General features: G+C 50.3%; 1 protein-coding gene across 5 annotated transcripts in view; it reads left to right on the top strand.

The window, feature by feature from the left end:
- Positions 1–9,102: 9,102 nt before the first annotated feature.
- GSS (glutathione synthetase) overlaps positions 9,103–21,026 on the top strand; it is a 29,700-nt gene continuing 17,776 nt past the window's right edge. For 2 of the 5 annotated variants that reach the window (XM_062204087.1, XM_062204082.1), the window contains exons 1-3: positions 9,111–9,214; positions 12,782–12,916; positions 20,113–20,258. In XM_062204087.1, coding sequence (XP_062060071.1) covers positions 12,788–12,916; positions 20,113–20,258 — 275 coding nt within the window. In that variant the 5' untranslated portion in view covers positions 9,111–9,214; positions 12,782–12,787. Of the gene's footprint in view, positions 9,215–9,480; positions 9,500–12,781; positions 12,917–20,112; positions 20,259–21,026 lie in introns of those variants that run through there. The other 3 variants (XM_062204083.1, XM_062204084.1, XM_062204086.1) reach the window with 3 other exon arrangements.

Raw genomic sequence — 21,026 nt, 5'->3', positions numbered from 1 at the left:
GGGGCCCTGGGGCCCTGAGCCCTAGCACCTGCTATTTCCTTGAGTTCAAGCTTTGGTTTAGGTCCTCATTGTGCCGACAGCTCTGTCTCCACCCACACTCCCAACCAGTCTCAGTGTTTCCAACACTTGGTGGGACTCTTATCTCTCTCAAGGGTCTTGATCTTTTGGGGGTAAGTTGTCCCTCTGCCCTCTGAGACTCTGTATGTCTCTTAGACTATCTCTCTGGCCAGCCTCCCACCTCAGTGGGCCCTCACTGCTAAGAGTAACTCTAGGGAGACAATGCTTGGGCCCAGTGCCCAGGAAGGGACAGGTGACAGCAGCTGTGAGCCTATCTATAGCTCCCTTGCCCTTCAATTGTTCCAAACTTCAAACAATGGTTGGGCCCAGGATTAGAGACATCCCCCTGCCATCCCCGCTGAAATGGATCCCAGGGGGCAGGTGATGAGGCTCATGAGGGCCACATGGTGATCTCTCAGAGCCACCCACCTTTGTCTGGACCCCTTTGCTCCCACCAAGAACTCTGGGCTCTTAAGCCTTCTGGCTCAGAGGCTGTGCATCCACAAGACTCATGGGTACGGGACCAGCAGTGGCTGGTGTATGTGTGGGCCCACGGGACTCACGGGTATAGAACCAGCAGTGGCTGGTTTGTGTGTGTGCATGTGGATGACATGGGTGGGTCCTCCTCCTGTTGCCTCGACTAACAGACACAGCAGTGAGATGCCAGCTACGCAAGGGCAGAGACCGGGGCTTCCTAATACTCTGCTGTATCCCAGCCTCGGCCTGGCACATGGTAAGTGTGCCATATACATTTTGACCTGGGGCCCTGAGGGAGAGGGAGGCGGCAGAGAGCAGTGATGACACCTTAGCTAAGTTAGACTGCTTGGATTTGAATCCTGGCTCAGTTGATGACCAGCTGGGAAATCTTGGAAAATTACTTAACCCCTTCACAGGGGAGATCCATAAACAGTACCTTCCTCACTGGGCTGAGGCGTAGAATCTATGAGTTTGAGCCCCTGAAGTGCTCAGAATAAAGCCTGGCACTAGTGGAGAGTCAGTAAACCAGTTATTTCCCGATAGGTCATTACATAAAATAAAGTGAGGAGAAGAACGCCTGGGCCATGCCATCACCTGCATGACACGGGAGCCAGCCAGGATCTGCACTGAAGTGTTCAGCTGTGGACAGAGCATGGTGGGAAGGCCCTCGAGGCTGGGGCCGGTGTAGACACACGGAACTTTTTCCCTCTGCTTACCCTTCTCTATCTTTTGAATCACATGTACGTAGAACCCACTTGTGACATGTCTGCTAAATGAATTTAAGCTTTCAGCGCAATCCTTGACAACAGAAGTCCCTACTCTGTGCCAGTGGCCAGGGTCCTGGGTGAGGGCTGGGCCCTAGGGTGTGGAATTACTACCTCCGGCCCAAGGTTGACAGCCTGGGTCTGGGTCCCACGGACATGCTCTTGCCTACAGCCCATGGTGGACACCATTCCAGAGCCAACAGCAAGCGAGAAGGGAGACCTTCTTGCTTCCAGGCCAAACAGGGGTGCAGGGAGTAGGGGCCGTGGACACAGACTCCAGTCCTCTTCCCTGTCCCCACCTCCAACTCTTCAGCCTATGCTATTCTTAGAGCTCAGATAATGCCAACAGCTGCTGCTGCTCATATCAGCTTCCAGAACTACTGTCAAGAGGCCCAGTCCTGCCTCCACCTCCTATGTACTGGCCTTCCCGCTAGGAATCGGAGTCCTGCTGGCTCAGTCCTCTACACAGCATGGGCTACACATGCTCAGGTAGGCCACCACAGGTAGGGAAGGGACTGGGTGGTGGATCTCTCCTACACTTCCCAGGCAGCTAGAAGAGTCAAGAAGGACTAACAGACACCCTAGGGTTAGGAGGCATATATCCCTACAGTTACCATTCAGAGAGCTTGGCCCAATGCCATGCTCCAAAATATGCCAAGAATATGAAAGGGGTGGGAGCAACAAATGTTGGTGCAAACGTTAAAATACTGCTTGGGATATCTGCATTCCATAGTGCAGTGTCTGGTTCAAGTCCTGGCTCCTCGGCTTCTGATCAGGCTTCCTGTTAAAGCATACCCAGAGAGGCAGCAGTGATGGCGCAAGTACTTAGGTCCTTGCCACTTACGTGGAAGACCCAGATTGAGTTCTGTGCTCCTGACTTCAGCCTGGCCCAGATCTGGCTGTTGTGAGCATCTGAGCAGCAGACCAGCAGATAGACGATCTCTCTGTGTTTATATGTCACTCAAATAAAGTGCAAATAAGTAAAACCTTTTTAAAAGGGGGGTGGAGCCCTATCCTAATGGGATTCGCTGCTCCTACTTCCCTGCCCGCCCCCCAGCAAAGTTTTAGAAGGACCTGTTCCTAAACACACATCTCTCTCCCTCTCCCAACCTCTGTCTCAGTCTCTCTTACACTTGTCTTCTTCCTCTTTTTCCTTCTTTGCCCCTTCCCTCGGTTTGTCAGGTTTCCCCCAATAAACTCTTTCCCTTAAATAAATAAATAAATAAATAAATGGGGGTGGAGCTGTTGACACAGGTTGCGAGGGAAGGACCTGGGGTAAGGGAAGAGCAAGAATGGTAGTGGTGGAGTAGGTCTGGAAGGCCAAAGTATGGAGGAGGCAGGAGGCAAACAACAGGATGTCTGGGGAGAAGATAGAATAAGAGGGTCAGACTGTTCAACCTGCTATATGACCTCAAAGGCGTCTCTCCTTCTCAGAGCTTCAGTTCCCACCAGAAAATGGGCATAACCAAACTCCCATTGGATTTAGTGAAATATAGGTAACCAGCTGAGTCTGTGTCTGACCTGTGACAAGCACTAAGCAAATGTTCGGCAATGGTATCATCACCTTCTGAAGAGCGGGCAGTGCTTCCTTTAAGGCCGTGCAATTGTAGGGACTAGGCAGGGCCTGGCTCACATTAGGAAGGCTGCTCAAATCCCTGCTCTGTCATTCACATGCTCAGGGACCCTGAGCAAGATACTTAACCTCTTGAGCTTTGGGTTTCTTCTCTGTAAAATGAACAGTTGAGAGAAACAAGTAAGACAACGCCCTCGGGTCGGAGGCCAACAGTGTGAACACATGAGCCAGTGGCTATGGGGGCTGGGAGAGTTGGGTTTGCCACTCTGTGGACAGAATCTGAGACAGTGCCCAGGGAAGCAGCATCCCCAGAAGAGAAGTTCTAGTGGGTCCAACACGCAGGATGGAAGTCCAGGATCTTGTAAGAGCACAACTATCCTACCTCTCAAATCCTGTGCCAAAGCCCAGGCGAGGTCTCAGGATCACGATGGACTTGCCCCAGCCTGGGTAAGCCCTTTGTTTAGTTCAGTTCAATGCTCTCTAAGGCCTCCCAGACTGGCACTGCTACTGGGCCTGCTCCCGGGTTCAGGAGTCTCAGGGAAGCACAGTTAGTAAGGACTGACACAGTGGGGTTCCTGGGGAGGGGCATTTAGCCCAACCTGCTGGAGTAGAGAACGCAGGAAGAACACTTGTTCTCTGAGACCAACTCAAGGCAAGGCAGAGTAGGTGGTCATGGTGGATTGTGGCTCTGTCTTTGTCCTTGTGGTCACAGTAGCTAGCTGGGGAGGTGAACAGCAGAGAGACTCAAAAGGTTAAGCCAGGAAACCAACCCAATGAGTATAGCAATTCCCCAGCTCTGTCCCAAGTAGCTTAACCCACTGGACCACAACACTGGCCCCTAGCTTGCTTCTCTTTTTTCTTTCTTTTTTTTTTTTTTTTTTTTTTTTTGGATAGGCAGAGGCAGAGTGGACAGTGAGAAAGGTCTTCCTTTTTCAATTGGTTCACCCTCCAATGGCTGCTGCAGCTGGCGCACCGCGCTGATGGGAAGCCAGGAGCCAGGTGCTTCTCCTGGTCTCCCATGCAGGTGCAGGGCCCAAGGACTTGGGCCATCCTCCACTGCACTCCTGGGCCATAGCAGAGAGCTGGCCTGGAAGAGGGGCAACCGGGACAGAATCCGGTGCCCCGACCGGGATTAGAACCCAGGGTGCCGGCGCCACAGGCGGAGGATTAGCCTATTGAGCCGCGGTGCTGGCCTTGCTTTTCTTAGAGAAATATGTAGTGCATTTATAGTCTATGTGAAAGTGAACCCCAGAACTACCCACTCCTCTTTCACCATAACCTAGCGCCCATTAATCAGCCTTTCCCCCTCCCTCCCCAGCCTCTGGTAATCACCACTTTACTTGGAACTTCTGTGAAGTCACCTTTTCTTAGACTTCACAGGAATGAGATCATGCCGCACTGTCTTTTGGTGCTTGGCTTATTTAACATCATGACCTCTAGTTCCATCCATATTGCTGCGAATGAAGATTTCATCTTCTGTTTTATGAGCAATGTTTTATTTCACAAACTGGATGGTAAGTATGCAGTGGTCATTATCCTAATTTTTAATGATAATTTTTTTAATGTTTTCCTAAATAAAATTTTAAAGTATTTAGTGAGCAAGCTGGATTAGGTACTGTGCTACCTGGGTGGTGTATTGGTAAAAATCAGACCCCATTTACCCGTAAGCAGCTAAGCAGCAGGCAGAAAGGAGGGATTGGCAGTAACTCATCTCTCCTTTCTGGGCTTCTGTTGCTTCATGAATGAGGGCTGGACTAGAAACTTGCCCACAGGAGTTCTCAGAGGATCCTGGGAGCCGAGAAGTGTGCCTGCCCTGTGACAGCCCAGGCCCTGGTCTATCAATCATGGCTAGTGGGCCCAAGGCAAAGCCCAACTTCTCTGAGCCCATTTCTTCAGCAACTTCTGCCTCTCAGGATTAGATTAAGGTGGGGTATAAATGAGGTAACACAAAGTGTCAGGGACAGGCCTGGCACACAGTAAATCCTCCACATAGGGAGAGTCCTCACTTTGATCCCACAGGCACTTCCTGAGCAGCAGTGCTGGGCCAGGCCTGTGCAAGGGGCTAGAAGACAGAGGAAATCCCACTCTGAATGGCCAGAGCAGTGGCTGCCCGCCAAGGGGGAGACAGCCTCATAAACAGTGCCAGGTGGGATGATGTCACTGCTAAAAACGGGCAGCAGCCATGTGCACAGGTGCAGCCCAAGTGCCAGAGACTGGCCCTGACAAAGGTGTCCCAATCAAAAGGCACCGTCCAGACTTGGATTCAGACTTTCCCGCAGGGAAAGGCAAGAGACAGAGCTAAGGGACGGGCTCCACTCACACTGCAGAGCACCTCTGTTTGTCCTTTCTCGCCTAATTCTATCTCCAATGTTCCCACAAAGCCGAAGAGCAGAGACTGTGGAGGATACAAAAAGTCGGCTTTGGGAAGCCTGAGCCCACGGCACACCCCAAAGTGCCTGCCTGCAGGGGAGCACGATGGCTAATGAAGCAGAGCTGTGTGATCTTCACAGGGTCAGGGCCACTCCTCCAGCCTCCAGCTCCCCCACTGTAAAATGGAAACCAAATGGCATTGACCTCATAGCACTGAAGTAAAAAGGGAATGAGGGGCAGGTGTTTGGCAAAGCAGTTAAGATGCTTATTAAGCCACCTGTATCCCTCATCAGAGTGCCTATGTTCAAGTCCCAGCTCTACTTCAATCCCAATGCATCCTGGGAGATGGCAGGTGATAGCTCGAGTACTTGGGTCCTTGCTACCAAGTTTCTGGCTCCTGGCTTTGACGTGGCCCAGCTCAGGCTGTTACAGGCCTTTGGGGAGTGAACCAGCAGATGGAAGATCTGTCCCTGACTTTCAAAACTTTCAAAAATACATTTCTTAAAATTAAAAAAAAATAATGACTGTAAAGTCATCAGCCAAGAACCTGGTACTTAGTGACCAGACCAATAAAAGATAGTTGTTTGGAAAAAAAAAAAAAAAGGCAAGCGCCGCAGCTCACTAGGCTAATCCTTTGCTTGCGGCGCCAGCACCCTGGGGTTCTAGTCCCGGTTGTCCCTCTTCCAGGCCAGCTCTCTGCTGTGGCCCAGGAGTGCAGTGGAGGATGGCCCAAATCCTTGGGCCCTGCACCCGCATGGGAGACCAGGAGAAGCACCTGGCTCCTGGTTTCGGATCGGCGCAGCGCGCCAGCCGCAACACAGGAAGAAGCACCTGGCTCCTGGCTTTGGATCAGCGCAGCGCGCCAGCCGCAACACACCAGCGTAGCAGCCACTTGGGGGGTAAACCAATGGAAAAAGGGAGACCTTTCTCTCTGTCTCTCTCACTGTCTAACTCTGCCTGTTAAAAAAAAAAAAAATGCCATTTTGGAAGTGAGGGAAGTGGGATTCAGGGTAAGACGACTTGCCCATAGTCACACTGCTAGGTTGTGAAGTTCGGATTTAAACTCAGATCTGAGACACCAAATGCTGGGGGCTTCACCATCTCCCTTGGCTGCAGAATCTTCTCTAGGTTCCCTGTAGTCCACTCCAGCTAGGGAGTGAAGAACAAGCGAAGACTTTGGGCAAGTCCCCTAACCCTGGGTTTCTCGGCCTGAGGAGGTCTGTGGCTCCCTCTATGTGGTGGATGCAAGTTTGTGTCTAATGGGGATTCTCAAAGGAGTCTACAGCTCAAAAGGAACAAACCACTGATAGGACCCCACGTAGCAGGCTTTCTTAATCGCCCAGTGGAGATAAAGCACCGACCTTGAAAGACTTCTAAGGGAAGGTAGTTTGTGAGAAATAGCTGGAGTATCCTAAACTTTCACTAACTGGATTTCCTTCTCCTCCTTCCCCAGCTGATTTCTATCACTCAATACACATTATTGAGAATGTATTATGTGGCAGGCACCATGCTGGGTGCTGGAGGTAGAGTAGTGGGCAAGACCACTGGACTACTGTCCCTACTTCCACAGCACTCACATTCTAGCAGGGGGCCCACAGCACACACAAGCAACCACTTCAGATACTGACAACTGCGAAGTGGAAGACAGATAATGTGATACAAGCTGACCCACAGGGTGCTACCTGAATTGGAAACACCTGAATGATGCCAGGACTCGGGGATCAGGAAAGGTAAACACCTTACTGGAGACCCCCGGCCAAGAGCCCTTCACTCCCAGTGCCACCACAAACCGGATCACCTGGAACAAGTCCAACTCCTGAGCCTTGGCTGCCACACCCATAAGACGGGAATAAAGACACCTTACCTGATGTCAGGTGAGAGGACTCAACCAAAGGGCAGTTACAGTCAGGAATCCTCCACAAATCCCACCAGACACCTGACATGTGTCCTTCAGCGCCGGTCTTGGAAGAGGGGAACCTGCACAGAGAACCCTGGGCCATGGTTTTGATTTTGAACTTCATCTGTGATAGAAATAGCTTCCTTTGTTTCTCATTAACACAGCGACCCTTTCCTGCCTTGTAGGGCCCATTATAATAACTGCTGCTTCATATCCCCAATGGATACAGAAGCAGACAGGGGAAGGGTTTCAGACAACACTATTCTGCTATCCCCACCTCCCCCTTCCACCATACAAAGATCAGGGCTCAGCCTGCTCTAGTCAGAGAATGTACACGCTTTACATAAGAAATTGGAAGATCTCGGTCTTGGATTGAGCTACCGACTTGCAATGTCCTGGCTCTCCCTCCTAAATCTCCCTTCTCACCACCTCCACAGTCACTGCCCTGTCTCATGCCTCATCATCTCACACCTTAACTCGTGAGACCTCTCCCTGGCCCCTGTTAACACACAACTGCCATGGCCCTCCCACTGCCCATTGGATAGCTGAACTCCTTGACCTGACACCCAAGGACACCTGTCCAAGACTGAGCCCCAGGCCATCCTCATTACTATGACAATCTGTCTCTCAAAGGAGCCTCGCCACTCTGAGCAGAGAGCCTATGCCTTCGCTTTTTCCCCCTTCTACTTGGAACACCCAACCCCCACCCCAGACTCTCCCCTGCACTCCGCCTCCCTCACTGCCTGTGCATTCCCACCTCTCTTTAGACGCTCAAAGCCTTCCCCAATTCTTCCAGTAAAGCACTGTTCAACCCCCTCTTAATGAAACTGAAAGCACAGGCTGGGTCTTAATCAAGGCTAACTCCCTAGGCCTGCGCCGATAGCACTTAACTAAAACTCACATCGGATGCTTTGGTCGGCAAACAATTCCATGGAACATACGAAAACTGTTAAGGCACTGGGGCTGCCAAGGAGTGAAGTGTGTGTGTTGGGGGGAGGGTAGAGGTCATGAATCCACGTCTTAAAAAAAAAAAAAAAAAAAAAAACAGCTTCTGATGCAGGTGGAATTGAAAATGTTGAGAGGACAGCGCTGCGGCTCAATAGGCTAACCCTCCGCCTGCAGCACCGGCACACCGGGTTCTAGTCCCAGTCGGGGTGCCAGATTCTGTCCCGGTTGCCCTTCTTCCAGGCCAGCTCTCTGCTGTGGCCAGGGAGTGCAGTGGAGGATGGCCCAGGTGCTTGGGCCCTGCACCCCATGGGAGACCAGAAGCACCTGGCTCCTGGCTTCGGATCAGCGTGGTGCGCCGGCCACGGCGGCCATTGGAGGGTGAACCAACGGCAAAGGAAGACCTCTCTCTCGCTCTCTCTCTCACTATCCACTCTGCCTGTCAAAAAAAAAAAAAAAAAAAGGAAGACCTTTCTCTCTGTCCACTCTGCCTGTCAAAAAAAAAAAAAAGTTGAGAAACACTGGCCCAAATGGCCCTGATTTCAAAACGCATGGGAAAATGAAGCTGCTTTCTAAGGCTTTCCCTGCGGCTGTCCTAGTAAGAAAACCCAGAGTTCCCCCTTTCCCGGGAACCTGTCTGGGTTCCAATACTGGCTCAGCCCCTAACACGCAATGGGGCCCTGGGCCAGTCTCTGTCACCAAAACACCCCTACCAACTGTGTGTCCCCGAGTTGGTGACTACTCCACCTCAGCGGACCAGTCTCACATTGGACGTTGGCATCTGACGCCCTGCGAGCTCTGCACTCCCGCGCTTCCCGCCAGCCAAGCCGGTCCCCTCCCCTCCTTCCCAAGGCCCCCGGAAGCCTGAGTGCGGCAGGCGCACCCCTAACGCCAAGGCCACCCTCACACGGACTGCCCCTTTACGGCCGCCGTCCAGCTTCACAGACACCGGCCTCCTGCCCCGCCCCGCGCTTTAAGCCCAGCCAGGGCGGTCCGCGCACGCGCACTGGCGGCGCCGAGGCTCCGCCCACCCACCCCCGAGCGCGAGTAACGGCGCGAGGAAGTCTGAGTGCGGTGCGCTGCGGGACGACGAACCAGTAGGTTGGAGCTCGGCAACGGCGGCCGGCAAGGGTCAGGTTTCCTCGGGAGGAAAGATGCGAGGGAGGGGTCTGGCGAGCGATTGGAACTCTGGAGGCTGGGAGATCTTGGCGCTCAGGCCGGTGGCTCGCACGGGGAAGTCGGCGTCCAGCGAGGGGGTTGGGCTGGCGCATGTTGATGCCAGATTTTCCAGATCGGGCCGGTGCCGACAGCGCAGGGCGAGACTGGAGCCAGAGTTGATTTTTTTTTTTTTTTAAACAAAAAAGCACCACACACACACACACAACTGGGAACGATTGGGACCAGACTTTGTCCAGGGTGAGAGCGTGCGCGCCGGGGCAGGAGGGCAGGTCTGGGCAGGCGACCGTGCCTTTGCGACCTCGCCTCGCCCTCGCCCGGATTTCCTGGTGGGGATTCCTTCGTCATGCCTTTATTAAAGTTTTGCTAGTGCTAGGCAGAGAAGGGATCACGACCAGCACTACCCACTGGTACAGGAGAAAGTAGGGGGCTGCAGGAGCCCGGGGCGGCGAGCAGGGGCGGCTGCTCCGCGCGGGGTGCTGGGGAGAGTTCTGAAGAGACACCGCACGCGACCCGGCCTGGACCGGGCAGAGGAGGGGAGTCTGCTCCAAGAGCAGGAGCCAGCTGGGGTCAGGGCACGCGGCGTGCTCTTGGTAGAAGAATCCACGGGATCTGGGGAGGGTGAGGGGTGGGAAAGAAGTACCTACAGGACGAGGGTGCCTGGATGGGTTCATCCGGAGAAGCAGCTTTGTGAGCAGACAACAAATGCTTGTCTGGATCTGTGGAGACTTCAGGACGCAATTGGCTGTGCTACTTTGAGACACAGAGAGGAGTGCCATCGGCAAAACAAAGCCACAAGAAGGGTTGAGACCCTACAGTGAAAAAAGTCAGCAGTCCAGTTAGCGCGTTCCCTAGTGCGCAGTGTTTTTTTTTTTTTTTTTTTTTTTTAAGATTTATTTATTTACTTGGAAGTCAGAGTTACAGAGAGGCAGAGGCAGAGAGAGAGAGAGAGAGAGAGAGAGTCTTCCATTTGCTGGTTCACTCCCCAAATGACTGCAACGGGGGGGGGGGGGGGGAGAGAGAGAGAGAGAGAGTGAGAGTGAGTCTTCCATCTGCTGGTTCACTCCCCAAATGACTGCAACGGCTGGAGGTGGGCTGATCTGAAGCCAGGAGCCAGGAGCTTCTTCCAGGTCTCCCACGCGGGTGCAGGGACCCAAGCACTTGGGCCATCCTCTACTGTTTTCCCAGGCCATAACAGAGAGCTGGATCGGAAGTGGAGCAGCCGGGACTTGAAGCAGTGCTCGTATGGGATGCCGGCACTACAGGCGGTGGCTTTAACCTCTATGCCACCATGCTGGCCCCTAGTGATCAGTTTTATGTCCTGTCTTTCTTTGTGTCCCTGGTCCCTAGCTAGGGGCCTGGCATTTGATGCCACTCAATGTTTGCCCACTGACCCAAAGCCCAGCAGCAGCCAGCAGTTGGAATCAGAGTTGTAGAGCGATGGGGCTTCATAGAGCATAGCGCATGGCTCTGATGTCAGAATCCTGGTTCTTGTCCTGGCGCAGCCATCAGGCTGAGCCCTGATGAGTCGTCCACTGGGTACAGCCAAAGCCAGTACAAGCTCCCACGCATAGCGCTCCAGACACCGCTGAGAGACTGCACGCAGACTGTTCTCGTTTAAATCACGCAGTAGCCTTATTTACAGGGAAGTAAAGTTATTGTGGACTCAGTCCCAGACCTGATGATGACAGAGCTGTTTTCTTTCTCCTCTTTCTTTTTTAACTATGCCCTCTTCCATCTCTTACCCAACAGGGATGCTGTCAGGACCCTCTTAAGATCACGTGGTCGTTCTTTCAAAACATTGTGCTGAGCCTGGCAGACTTTCATAATTGGTCTAGCACCAGCCTGGTCATGGGGAAAAGGGAACAGAGCTTCGTGTGACAGAGGTTACCTACTGTTCTCTGTTCCTGGGAACCACTGAGCCAGGCAGCCACGTTCTGTTCTTACAATTAATTGACCACTGGGGAGAACCAAATGAATGGCTGGCTTTCCCAGATTTTCATCCGGGTCTTAAACCTGCTGCAAAATGAGTGAATATCAAGACGTGTGTGTCTGAGTGACCAGTGGGACTCTTCCTTCTGTTACACTGGGCACTTGGGCCTCAGTTAACTCTGTCCTGCTGATGTGAGTTCTCAAAAATATTTTCTGTCGGCCGGAGCTGTGGCTCACTTGGCTAATCCTCTGCCTGCGGCACCGGCACACCGGGTTCTAGTCCCGGTCGGGGTGCCAGATTCTGTCCCGGTTGCTCCTCTTCCAGTCCAGCTCTCTGCTGTGGCCTGGGAAGGCAGTGGAGGATGGCCGAAGTCCTTGGGCCCTGCACCCGCATGGGAGACCAGGAGAAGCACCTGGCTCCTGGCTTCAGATCGGCATAGCCTGCTGGCCGTGGCAGCCATTTGGGGGGTGTCTGTCTCTCTCTCTCTCACTGTCTAACTCTGCCTGTCAATATATATATATATATGTATATATATATATATATATTTTTTTTTTTTTCTGTCTTTGGTGCCATGATGATAGATGTCCATACATAGAATGTAATCATTTCCTGCTAGTGACTTCATGCCTGGTTAGTATGAGGGAGGAGTTCATCTTATCTGCATTTTATGGTATTCCACAAGGGGCTCCTTCCCTGCCTCCCATGTGATTTATTTGAGATCTGCTGACCTGAGTTGTTGGGGCTAGCAGGAAAATTAATAATCTACTGCAGTGATTCCCAACCCAGCAATGCTTAGTGAAGATGGAGCCTCAATTTCTCCCTGCCTTCAGATTTCTTAAATAAGAATCTCTGGGGAAGTCCCAGAAGTCTGTATTCTTTCTCAAGCTCCCAGAATGTTCAGCCAGGCTTGGAGACCACTGATTACCCCATCCTCTCTGTTTCACAAGTAGAGAATCTGAGCTCTGAAGGAGGGAGGGACTCACCCCAGTCACGTATGACACTAGTGACTCTGACCAAGAGCACTGGGCTGGGAGTCCAGAGACTTGGCTTTGTGGCCACGCTGTTCCAGTTATTACCCAGGGCAAGTCATTCTGCCTCTGAGCCTCTGTTTCCTTACTGTAAGACTAATGCCGTTGTATGAAGGGTCAAGAGAAAGCTATGGCCTGGGAAAGCAGTAGAAGATAGCCCAAGCCCTTGGGCCCCTGCACCTGCATGGGAGACCTGGAAGAAGCTCCTAACTTCGGATTGGCGCAGCTCCGGCTGTTGCGGCCATCTGGGGAATGAACCAGCAGATGGAAGACTTCTCTCTCTCTGCCTCTCCTCTCTCTGTGTAACTCTGACTTTCAAATAAATAAATAAGTAAATCTTAGAGAGAGAGAGAGAGGGGCCTTGGGAATGCTTTGTCAAGCTCCTGTTGTGGGCACACGAACGTTAGAGTTGGGGCTAGCCAGTGTTCACTGCCCTGTACCACACTGTCCCTTCCCACAGAGGTCAGGGTCCCACCGCTTTGAGGGTAGCTACCAGCAGTCTCAATGGTTGCTGCATCTCGGGCATTCTGTCACCACGATTTCCTCTATCCTTCCATCCAGGTTGGGATGGCCACCTGTTGGGGAAGCGTCTTGCAGGATGAGCGGCAGCTGGAGGAGCTGGCTCAGCAGGCTGTGGACCGCGCCCTGGCTGAGGGGGTGCTGCTGAGGACCTCACAGGAGCCCACCTCCTCGGATGTAAGCCCCCAGCCCCGCCCCTGTCCACTGAGCACACTGCCCTAATCCATCACCAACCTTGCCTACCGCCTCGCCCCTGCCAGGCTGGGGGCAGCTCCTTCGGATCAGAGAACACATCTCTTTTGCTTTTTTTTTTTCCCCAGTAATTAAAATTGATCTCTACAAGTATGTAAAGTGAAAAATAGTGTCTTAGAGTAATCAAATTTAAATTGGGATTTCAAGTCTGATTAGGCAAGTTACTTAACCTCTTTCCATTTACCATTTCTTCAAATGAATCATGACAGGATCTACCTTATCAGGTTGGTAAGAGAATTAGAAGATAGTTCACATAAAGCCCTTTGCCCAGGGAGATATTATTTATTAGGTCCACTAATCACACGCCTTCACTGTAACTGGTTGTTGATGTAGCCTTTCAGGTCTTTCTCTCTTCTTTTATAGATATAGATGACATAGGTATAGAAATGAGTAGGGTTTTTTTTTAAAGGTTTATGTATTTATTTGAAAGTCAGAGTTACACACAGAGAGAAGGAGAGGCAGAGAGAGAGAGAGAGAGAGAGAGAGAGAGGTGTCTTCCATCCACTAGTTCACTCCCCAGATGGCTGCAACTGCCAGAACTGTGCCAATCTGAAGCAAGAGTCAGGAGCTTCCTCCAGGTCTCCCACATGGGTGCAGGGGCCCAAGGACTTGGGTCATCTTCTACTGCTTTCCCAGGCCACAGCAGAGAGCTGGACCAGAAGTAGAACATCTGGGACTTGAACTGGTGCTCATATGGGATGCTGGCACTGCAGGTGGCGGCTTTACCTACTATGCCACAGCGCCAGCCCCCAAAAATGAATAGTTTTTTAAAAAACAAATTGGACCCTATTTATTATCCTATGACATGTTTTGTTTTTCACTTAACTGCCTTAGAATACGTTCTAACACCTTCTGTTAAGGTCAGCTTCACTCTGATGCAGAATACTCCAAGTGTGGATGTATCACCGTTTAACTTTCCCCTTCAGATACCTATTTAGGTGATCTCTAGTGTTTTTATGACAGTATCACTGCAGGGAACACGCCCTTGTGTGCATGCCTGTTTAGGTACCTGCTGTCTGTGTTTCTCCAGGGTTGACATAGAAAAGTAGAACTGCTGAGTTTCTGAGGGACCAGCACTGTGGCGTAGTAAGCTAGGCCTCTGCCTGCAGTTCCAGTTCATGTCCTGGCTGCTCCTCTTCCAGTCCAGCTCTCTGCTTTTGGCCTGGGAAAGCAGTGGAAGTGGCCCAAGTGCTTGAGACCCAGAGGAAACTCCTGGCTCCTGGCTTCAGATCAATTCAGCTTCAGCAGTTGCGGCCATACGGGGAGTGAACCAGTGGACAGAAGGCTTTTCTCTCCTCTCTCTCTCTCTCTCTCTCTCGGATCAGTTCAGCTCCAACTGTTGTGGCCATTTGGGGAGTGAACCAATGGAAGGAAGACCTTCTTCACTGTTTCTCCCTCTCACTGTCTATAACTCTACCTCTCAAATAAATAAATAAAAATCTTTAAAAAAATTTTAAAAAAATCAACCTTTTACATTTGTGATTAGGCAATACATTTGCATGGTTCAAAATGCAAAGGTTAAAAGACTTTACCACTTAATCCCCCCTTCCACATCCCTTGGTTACCCTGTTCTGTTCTGAAGACAACTTGGGCTTTAACATCCTTGTGTCCTCTCAGGGAGTTTATTCATAACAAGAAAACATTATGTATTCCTTTCCACTTTCCCTACTTTTTACACAGAGAAGCATGCTATATAAGCTCTTCTGGGCTTTGCTTTTTTATTTTTTATTTTATTTATTTATTTATTTATTTGACAGGCAGAGTGGATAGTGAGAGAGAGACAGAAAGAAAGGTCTTCCTTTTTGCCGTTGGTTCACCCTCCAATGGCCGCTGCGGCCAGCGCATCGTGCTGATCTGAAGCCAGGAGCCAGGTGCTTCTCCTGGTCTCCCATGGGGTGCAGGGCCCAAGCACTTGGGCCATCCTCCACTGCCTTCCCGGGCCATAGCAGAGAGCTGGCCTGGAAGAGGGGCAACTGGGATAGAATCTGGCGCCCCAACCGGGACTAGAACCCGGTGTGCCGGCGCCGCAAGGTGGAGGATTAGCCTGTTAAGCCACGGCGCCGGTCTGCTTTTTTATTTTTCAAACAGTGTTACCTTAAGAATTCATATTATTAACTGAAGAGCTGCAAGCCTTTCTTTTTACCCAACCATATTCGTTTTTGTCTTTGTGTGTGTGGACCTAGTCTGGTCCTGTTGGAAGGTCCAAACTCAGTGAGTGTTTGCTGAGACCAGGCTGGTGCTGGGGCGGGGCTGCCTCTAGCTTTGTGGATCGAATTGCTTAGAGTGTGAACCCAGATTTTGTGAACTGCTGTTCGGAATGCAGAAGCATTTTATTTCTTCTATCAATCAATAGTACTGTGTGAGAGTCCAGCTCTGGGAGTGAATGGGGTGTGGAAAAGGCACAGTCCTCAGAATTCTCATGAAGAGGAAAAGACGGGAAGTGAACGTGCCTGTGCATATGGGCTTTCATTTCAGATCCCTGGCAGGTGCTGGCTGTAGGCTGGGCCATTTTAGGCCCAGAGGACAGAGAGGTGAAGCAGCCAGGGGCCCTGGCCTCATGGCTTAGCTGGAGAACTTTCCACAAGACAAAAATTCACCAATGGCAGCTCTGTGAGGAAGCAGAGGCCGGCTTTGTGCTATAGTAGCTACCGTTTGTTACTTACCATGTGCTAGGCACTGTTCTTTAAATGCTTTGGAGTCACTCTTTTTTTTTTTTTTTGAAAATTTGTCTTTTATTCATTTGAAAGGCAGAATTACAGAAAGAGAAGATAGAGAGAGATCATGTGTATACTGGTTCACTCCCCAAATGGCCACTGGGCCTGGGTCAGGCCAAAGCCAGGATCCAGGAGCTTCTTCCTGCTCTCCTAAGTGAGTGCAGGGGCCCAAGCACTTGGGCCATCTTCTTCTGCTTTCCCAGGGCATCAGCAGGGAGCTGGATCAGAAATGGAGCAGGTGGGACTCGAACCGGTGCCCATAGTGGACAGTGGTGCTGTAGGCCTCTCCACGACACCAGCCCCTCACGGGCCCATTTAAGCCTCATCACAACAGAGATGAGGGAACCAAAGCTCAGAGAGGCTAAGTAACTTGCCTGTCTTTTAAATGGTGGAGTAGTTGGCAGAGCCAGAATTTAAACCCAAGGAGTTCGGCTCCTGGCTTCATGCTCCAAGGGTCACGTTTTACTGCCTCTTCCAGGAAGCTGTGTAGGGAGGAGCGAGTCATTGTGACCGGAAGGCTGAAGTGACCGCAGTATTTGAACTGGACCTTCAAGGGCAAGAGGGGGAAGGAACAGCATAGCAGAGGCCCAAAAGGAAGAGATGGCAAACACTGTTCAACAGAATGCAGCTAAAAATCAGGGCATGTCACTGAAAATCAGGCAGGCCCAAGTCAGGTGGCCGAGAGGAGGAATGTAAACTTTACCCTGTGGGTCCAGGCTGCAAGCCAGCCAGATGCAGGCAAACATTTGGCTCCTGCAGTGGTTCAGGAGTTAATTTATATTTTGGAATAGGTAACATATGAACAGAGCATGAATTCCAAAGGGTATTCAGTGTACAGTGAGTTTTCCTTCCTCCTCCCACTGTTTCCCTCCCCACCGGCAAGCATTGTTGAGTTTTTTTCATCATGGCTAACAATTTTTTAAAAAAGATTTATTTATTTGAAAGAGTTACAGAGAGAGAGGTAGAGACAGAGAGAAATTGTCCATATGATGGTTCATTCTTCAAATGGCTGCAACAGCCAGGGCTAGGCCAGGCCGAAGCCAGGAGCCAGGAGCTTCCTCAGGGTCTCCCACGTGGGTACAGGGACCCAAGCATTTGGGCCATCTTCCAATGCTTTCCCAGGCACATTAACAAGGAGCTGGATCAGAAATGGAACAACCTGGTCTCGAACCAGTGCCCATACCAGATGCCAGCATTGTAGGCGGCGGCTTTACCTGCTCCGTCCGCCACAATGCTGGCCCTGCTAACAATTCTTTTTTTAAATCACGAAATTTAAAAAAAAAGAAAAAAGCTACCTAACTTGCTTTGCAAATTACATCATCTGGCAACTCTGGTCCACTTTCCTGCGTGGCCACAGATGGCTGGAGCAGAGTCCTGGCTGCCCCTTTAGATAAGATTCAGTTCTTCACTTTGACACAATTCCCATCACTCCTCGTAGCTGCCGGGACTTTGAGGCAGCTATTTTTTTTCTAGTCATAGCATAATGTTACTCTGTGTTCATGTCTCTATCCAGAGTAAGAGACTGTCAGTCTTTAGTCCATGACTCTCGGAGAACAGCTGTGTGCTGTGGGCCCTGGGTTCAGCTGGGCCGACAGTGGTGGCAAGAGGGGCAGAGGGAAGCCGAGCAGAGACTCTCCAGGAGCTGTCAGGCTGGTTGGGACTTGCTGGGGGTGGCAGGGTTCTGAGTGTGAGCGCCAGGGAACGCCCCTGTAATCTTCACACACGCACTCGGGGTATTAGGTCACTCCTTACATAATCAGCAATAATTCTAAGTCAGAAAGGCTGCAGGCTGAATAGAATGTACTCTTACAAATACCCTTCCTCCTGTGTCAGAGGCAGAGGATGGTAACTTAGGAATTATCTACCAGAATCTAGAATGACTTTGTCTTAATTACCTAACATCTCCACTTTTAGAAATTCTGAGTTTATGACCTTCTCATATACAAAATACCCAGAATGTACATTCTAGGATACTCATTGAAGCATTTATTGTAATAGTAAAAAAAAAAAAAAAAAAAACCCATCAATAGATGGCTGTGTTCAACAGATCTGGTGTATCCAAGGAGTAGGGTGCTATGCAGTCATTTAAAAGAATGAGAATGCTTTAAATGTATGGAAAGCTAGGGGTGGAACAGTGTATGCATAGACTCCTGTGTGTGTAAAATGAAGAGAAGTGCATTTGCAGACACAGATAGCAGCATAAAGATACCTTGAAGGATGTGTGAGACACAAAGACGCCCTTTGCCTCTGGGGAGGAGAACCAGGACAGGATGGTAGGGAGGGAGGCACACTTCTCTGTATCCTAATGTGTCTTTTGAATTTTCTGTATGCTTATATTATCTATTCAGAATAGCTATGTTGCTTAAATATATAAATGCCAAGTTCTAACACCAGAAACTCAAACTACCATAAAGGCAAACTGATATTAACTTAAAGGTTAAACTCAGGAATGCTTCCTAATTCAAATCACAGAGTCTTCTTAGGATCCCTTACCCGAGTTCTAGTTCATTTGTTGTTGGGAATCTCAGAATGCATTTTCTCCTTTTAGAAGCAGTGGCCTAGATGGTATTTGGGTTTCCTGGCTATGTCGAAGTCCAAGGAACCCAGAATGCAGCAAACTCCAAGCCTGTTAACCTGAGTTACTATCTCTAGCTTTGGAATGGGGGCAGGGAATCACCCCTGACTTCCATTAAAGGGGCCAGAGTTCACTGTAGATTCAGCCCTACCAGTAACACCCTGGAGGTCAAGGGGAGCAAGGTGTGAGCTCCTGACGTGGGGAGGGATCTGGGCTTGCTCTTAAACAGCTAGGAGCTGTGTGTGTGTGTGTGTGTGTGAAACCATCCTGGCTCAAACCCCAGTACCACCTACCAGCTGAATATTATTTTGGACCTATTACTTCTTTGTCTCAGGTCCTTTGTCTAGTAAGTGTGAATGATATTATTATCTTCTCTACAAGGTTAAATGATGTATCCATGTATAGTATTTAAAGCAGTGCCTGGGGCCAGCATTGTGGTATAACAGGTTTAGCTGCTGCCTACAACTCTGGTATCCATATGAGTGCTGGTTTGTGTCCTGTCTGCTCCACCTCCAATCCAGCTCCCTGCTAATGTGCCTGAGAGAACAGAATAGCCCAGTACTTGGGCCCCTATATCCATGTGAGACACCTGGATGAAGCTTAGGCTCCTGGCTTTGGCCTGGGCCAGCGCTGGCCATTGCAGCTAGTGGGGAGTGAGCCAGTAGATGGAAGATCTCTCTCTGTCTCTCCCTTTGTTTCTCTGTAACTCTGCCTTTCAAATTAATAAATAAACAAAATGAAACAGTATCTTCTACTCAGTAAGTGCCTTGTCATTTTTGTGGGGCTTTTGTTTTATTTTTATTTTTGCTTTGCTGTTTTTAAAATTTTTAATGTTTGTTACTATCTTGAATTCCTTTAATTGATTTTTGGATGTTAACCCAATTTTGCACTTCCATAATAAATCCTGCTTGATCATAGTATATACATCTTATTGCATTGCTGGATTCAATTTGTTAGTAGTTTTTTAAAAGATTTATTTATTTATTTGAAAGGCAGAGTTACAGAGAGGCAGAGTCAGAGAGAAAGATGTCTTCTATCCACTGGTTCACTCCCCAGATGGCCACAACTGTCAGAGCTGAGCCAATCTGAAACCAGGAGCCACTTCCAGGTCCCTCATGTGGGTGCAGGGCTCCAAGGACCTGGGCCATCTTCCACTGCCTTCCCAGGCCACAATAGAGAACTGGATCAGAGGTGGAACAGCTGGGACTTGAACCATCACCCACATGGGATGCTGGCACCACAAATGGAAGCTTTACCCACTACGCCACAGCGCTGGCCCCTCAATTTTTTAGTATTTTATCGAATATGTTTGTGTCTATATTCAATGATATTGAAAATTAGCTTTATTTTAAAAGAGAGTGGGTGATACAGAGATATAGATCTCCTATACTCTAGTTCATTCCCCAAATGCCTACAATAGCTGGTACTAGGCCAAGCCAAAGCCAGGAGCTGAAAACTCAGTCCAGGTCTCCCACACGGGTGGAGGGACCCAGCTACCTGGACCATCACTTGCTGCCTCCCAGGGTGCACATAGCAGGAAGCAGGGCTCGGACTTGAGCTCAGGCACTCCAGTATAGAATGTGAGCGTCTCAAGCAGTGCCTTAACCGCTGTGCCAAACACCTGCCCCAATTCTGTCTTTTAGTCTATAGAGATAAAATGTCATAGAATCTGGAAGCTCCCTCTTTTTTCACCCTTTTCTCCAGAGATAACCACTATTCTACAGTTGATAGGTCCTCAGTAAACGTAGGCCAGACTTCCCATGGGGTTACGTTCGCAGGAAAACAGCCCGTTCAACAGGCGCTCTGCCCCGCCCTCCTCTCTCCTTGATCAGGTGGTGAGCTATGCCCCATTCACGCTCTTCCCCTCACTGGTCCCCAGCGCCCTGCTGGAGCAGGCCTATGCTGTGCAGATGGACTTCAACCTGCTAGTAGATGCCGTCAGCCAGAACGCTGCCTTCCTGGAGCAAACTCTGTCCAGGTACTGCATGGTGAGGCCTGGAGGAGGGGGCACGGGAGCAGAGGGGATGGAGAGCAGAAAGTTTGGGGAACTGTGTCAGCTGACTTGGAGGGGGGCAGGGGTGAGGACAGGGACCCCAGGAGAAACAAAAAGTGTTAGAAATCAGGAAAGCTGGCTTCTAATCCTGACTCCACTGCTTCCGTACACAACCTCGAGCAAGTGTCTTCTCTCTGTAGGCCTCAGTTTCTTCATCTGAAAACTAAGGAGTTTGGCCCAAATCCATAGTCCCCTCCCCTGCTGGCATTCTGTGATTCCCTGACCCATGGCCTCCTGCCTTGAAGACTGAAACTCCCCCTTGGAATTGTGGAAAGGCAGCTTCGTTTTGTAAGAAAACAGGAAGTAGGGTAGATTGTTTGGTTTAAGGTCGATTTTCTACTTCTTCTAAGCAGTGAGCCTTTCTTACCACCTCGAGCTTAGGATGCAGACTGGGCACAAATGAGGGAACCACCTCTGAAATGGCTCACCCCAGCCACCCCTCTCTGTCTCTTTTAGAGCTTTTTCTTTCTTTTTTCTTTTTTAAAAGATTTATTTATTTATTTGAAAGACAGAGTTACAGAGAGAGAGGGAGAGACAGAGAGATCTTCCATCTGCTGGGATCACTCTCCAAGTGGCTGCAACAGCCAGGGCTGAGCCAAGCTGAAGCCAGAAGCCAGGAGCCAGGAGATTCATCCAGGTCTCTAACATGGGTGGCAGGAACCCAGGCACTTGGGCCATCTTCTGCTGCTTTTC

Source organism: Lepus europaeus, chromosome 10, assembly GCF_033115175.1.
Source record: "Lepus europaeus isolate LE1 chromosome 10, mLepTim1.pri, whole genome shotgun sequence".
NCBI classification, from domain to species: Eukaryota; Metazoa; Chordata; class Mammalia; order Lagomorpha; family Leporidae; genus Lepus; species Lepus europaeus.
The sequence above is the reverse complement of the archived record's forward strand: the minus strand, read 5'-3'. Positions and strand labels throughout refer to the sequence as shown.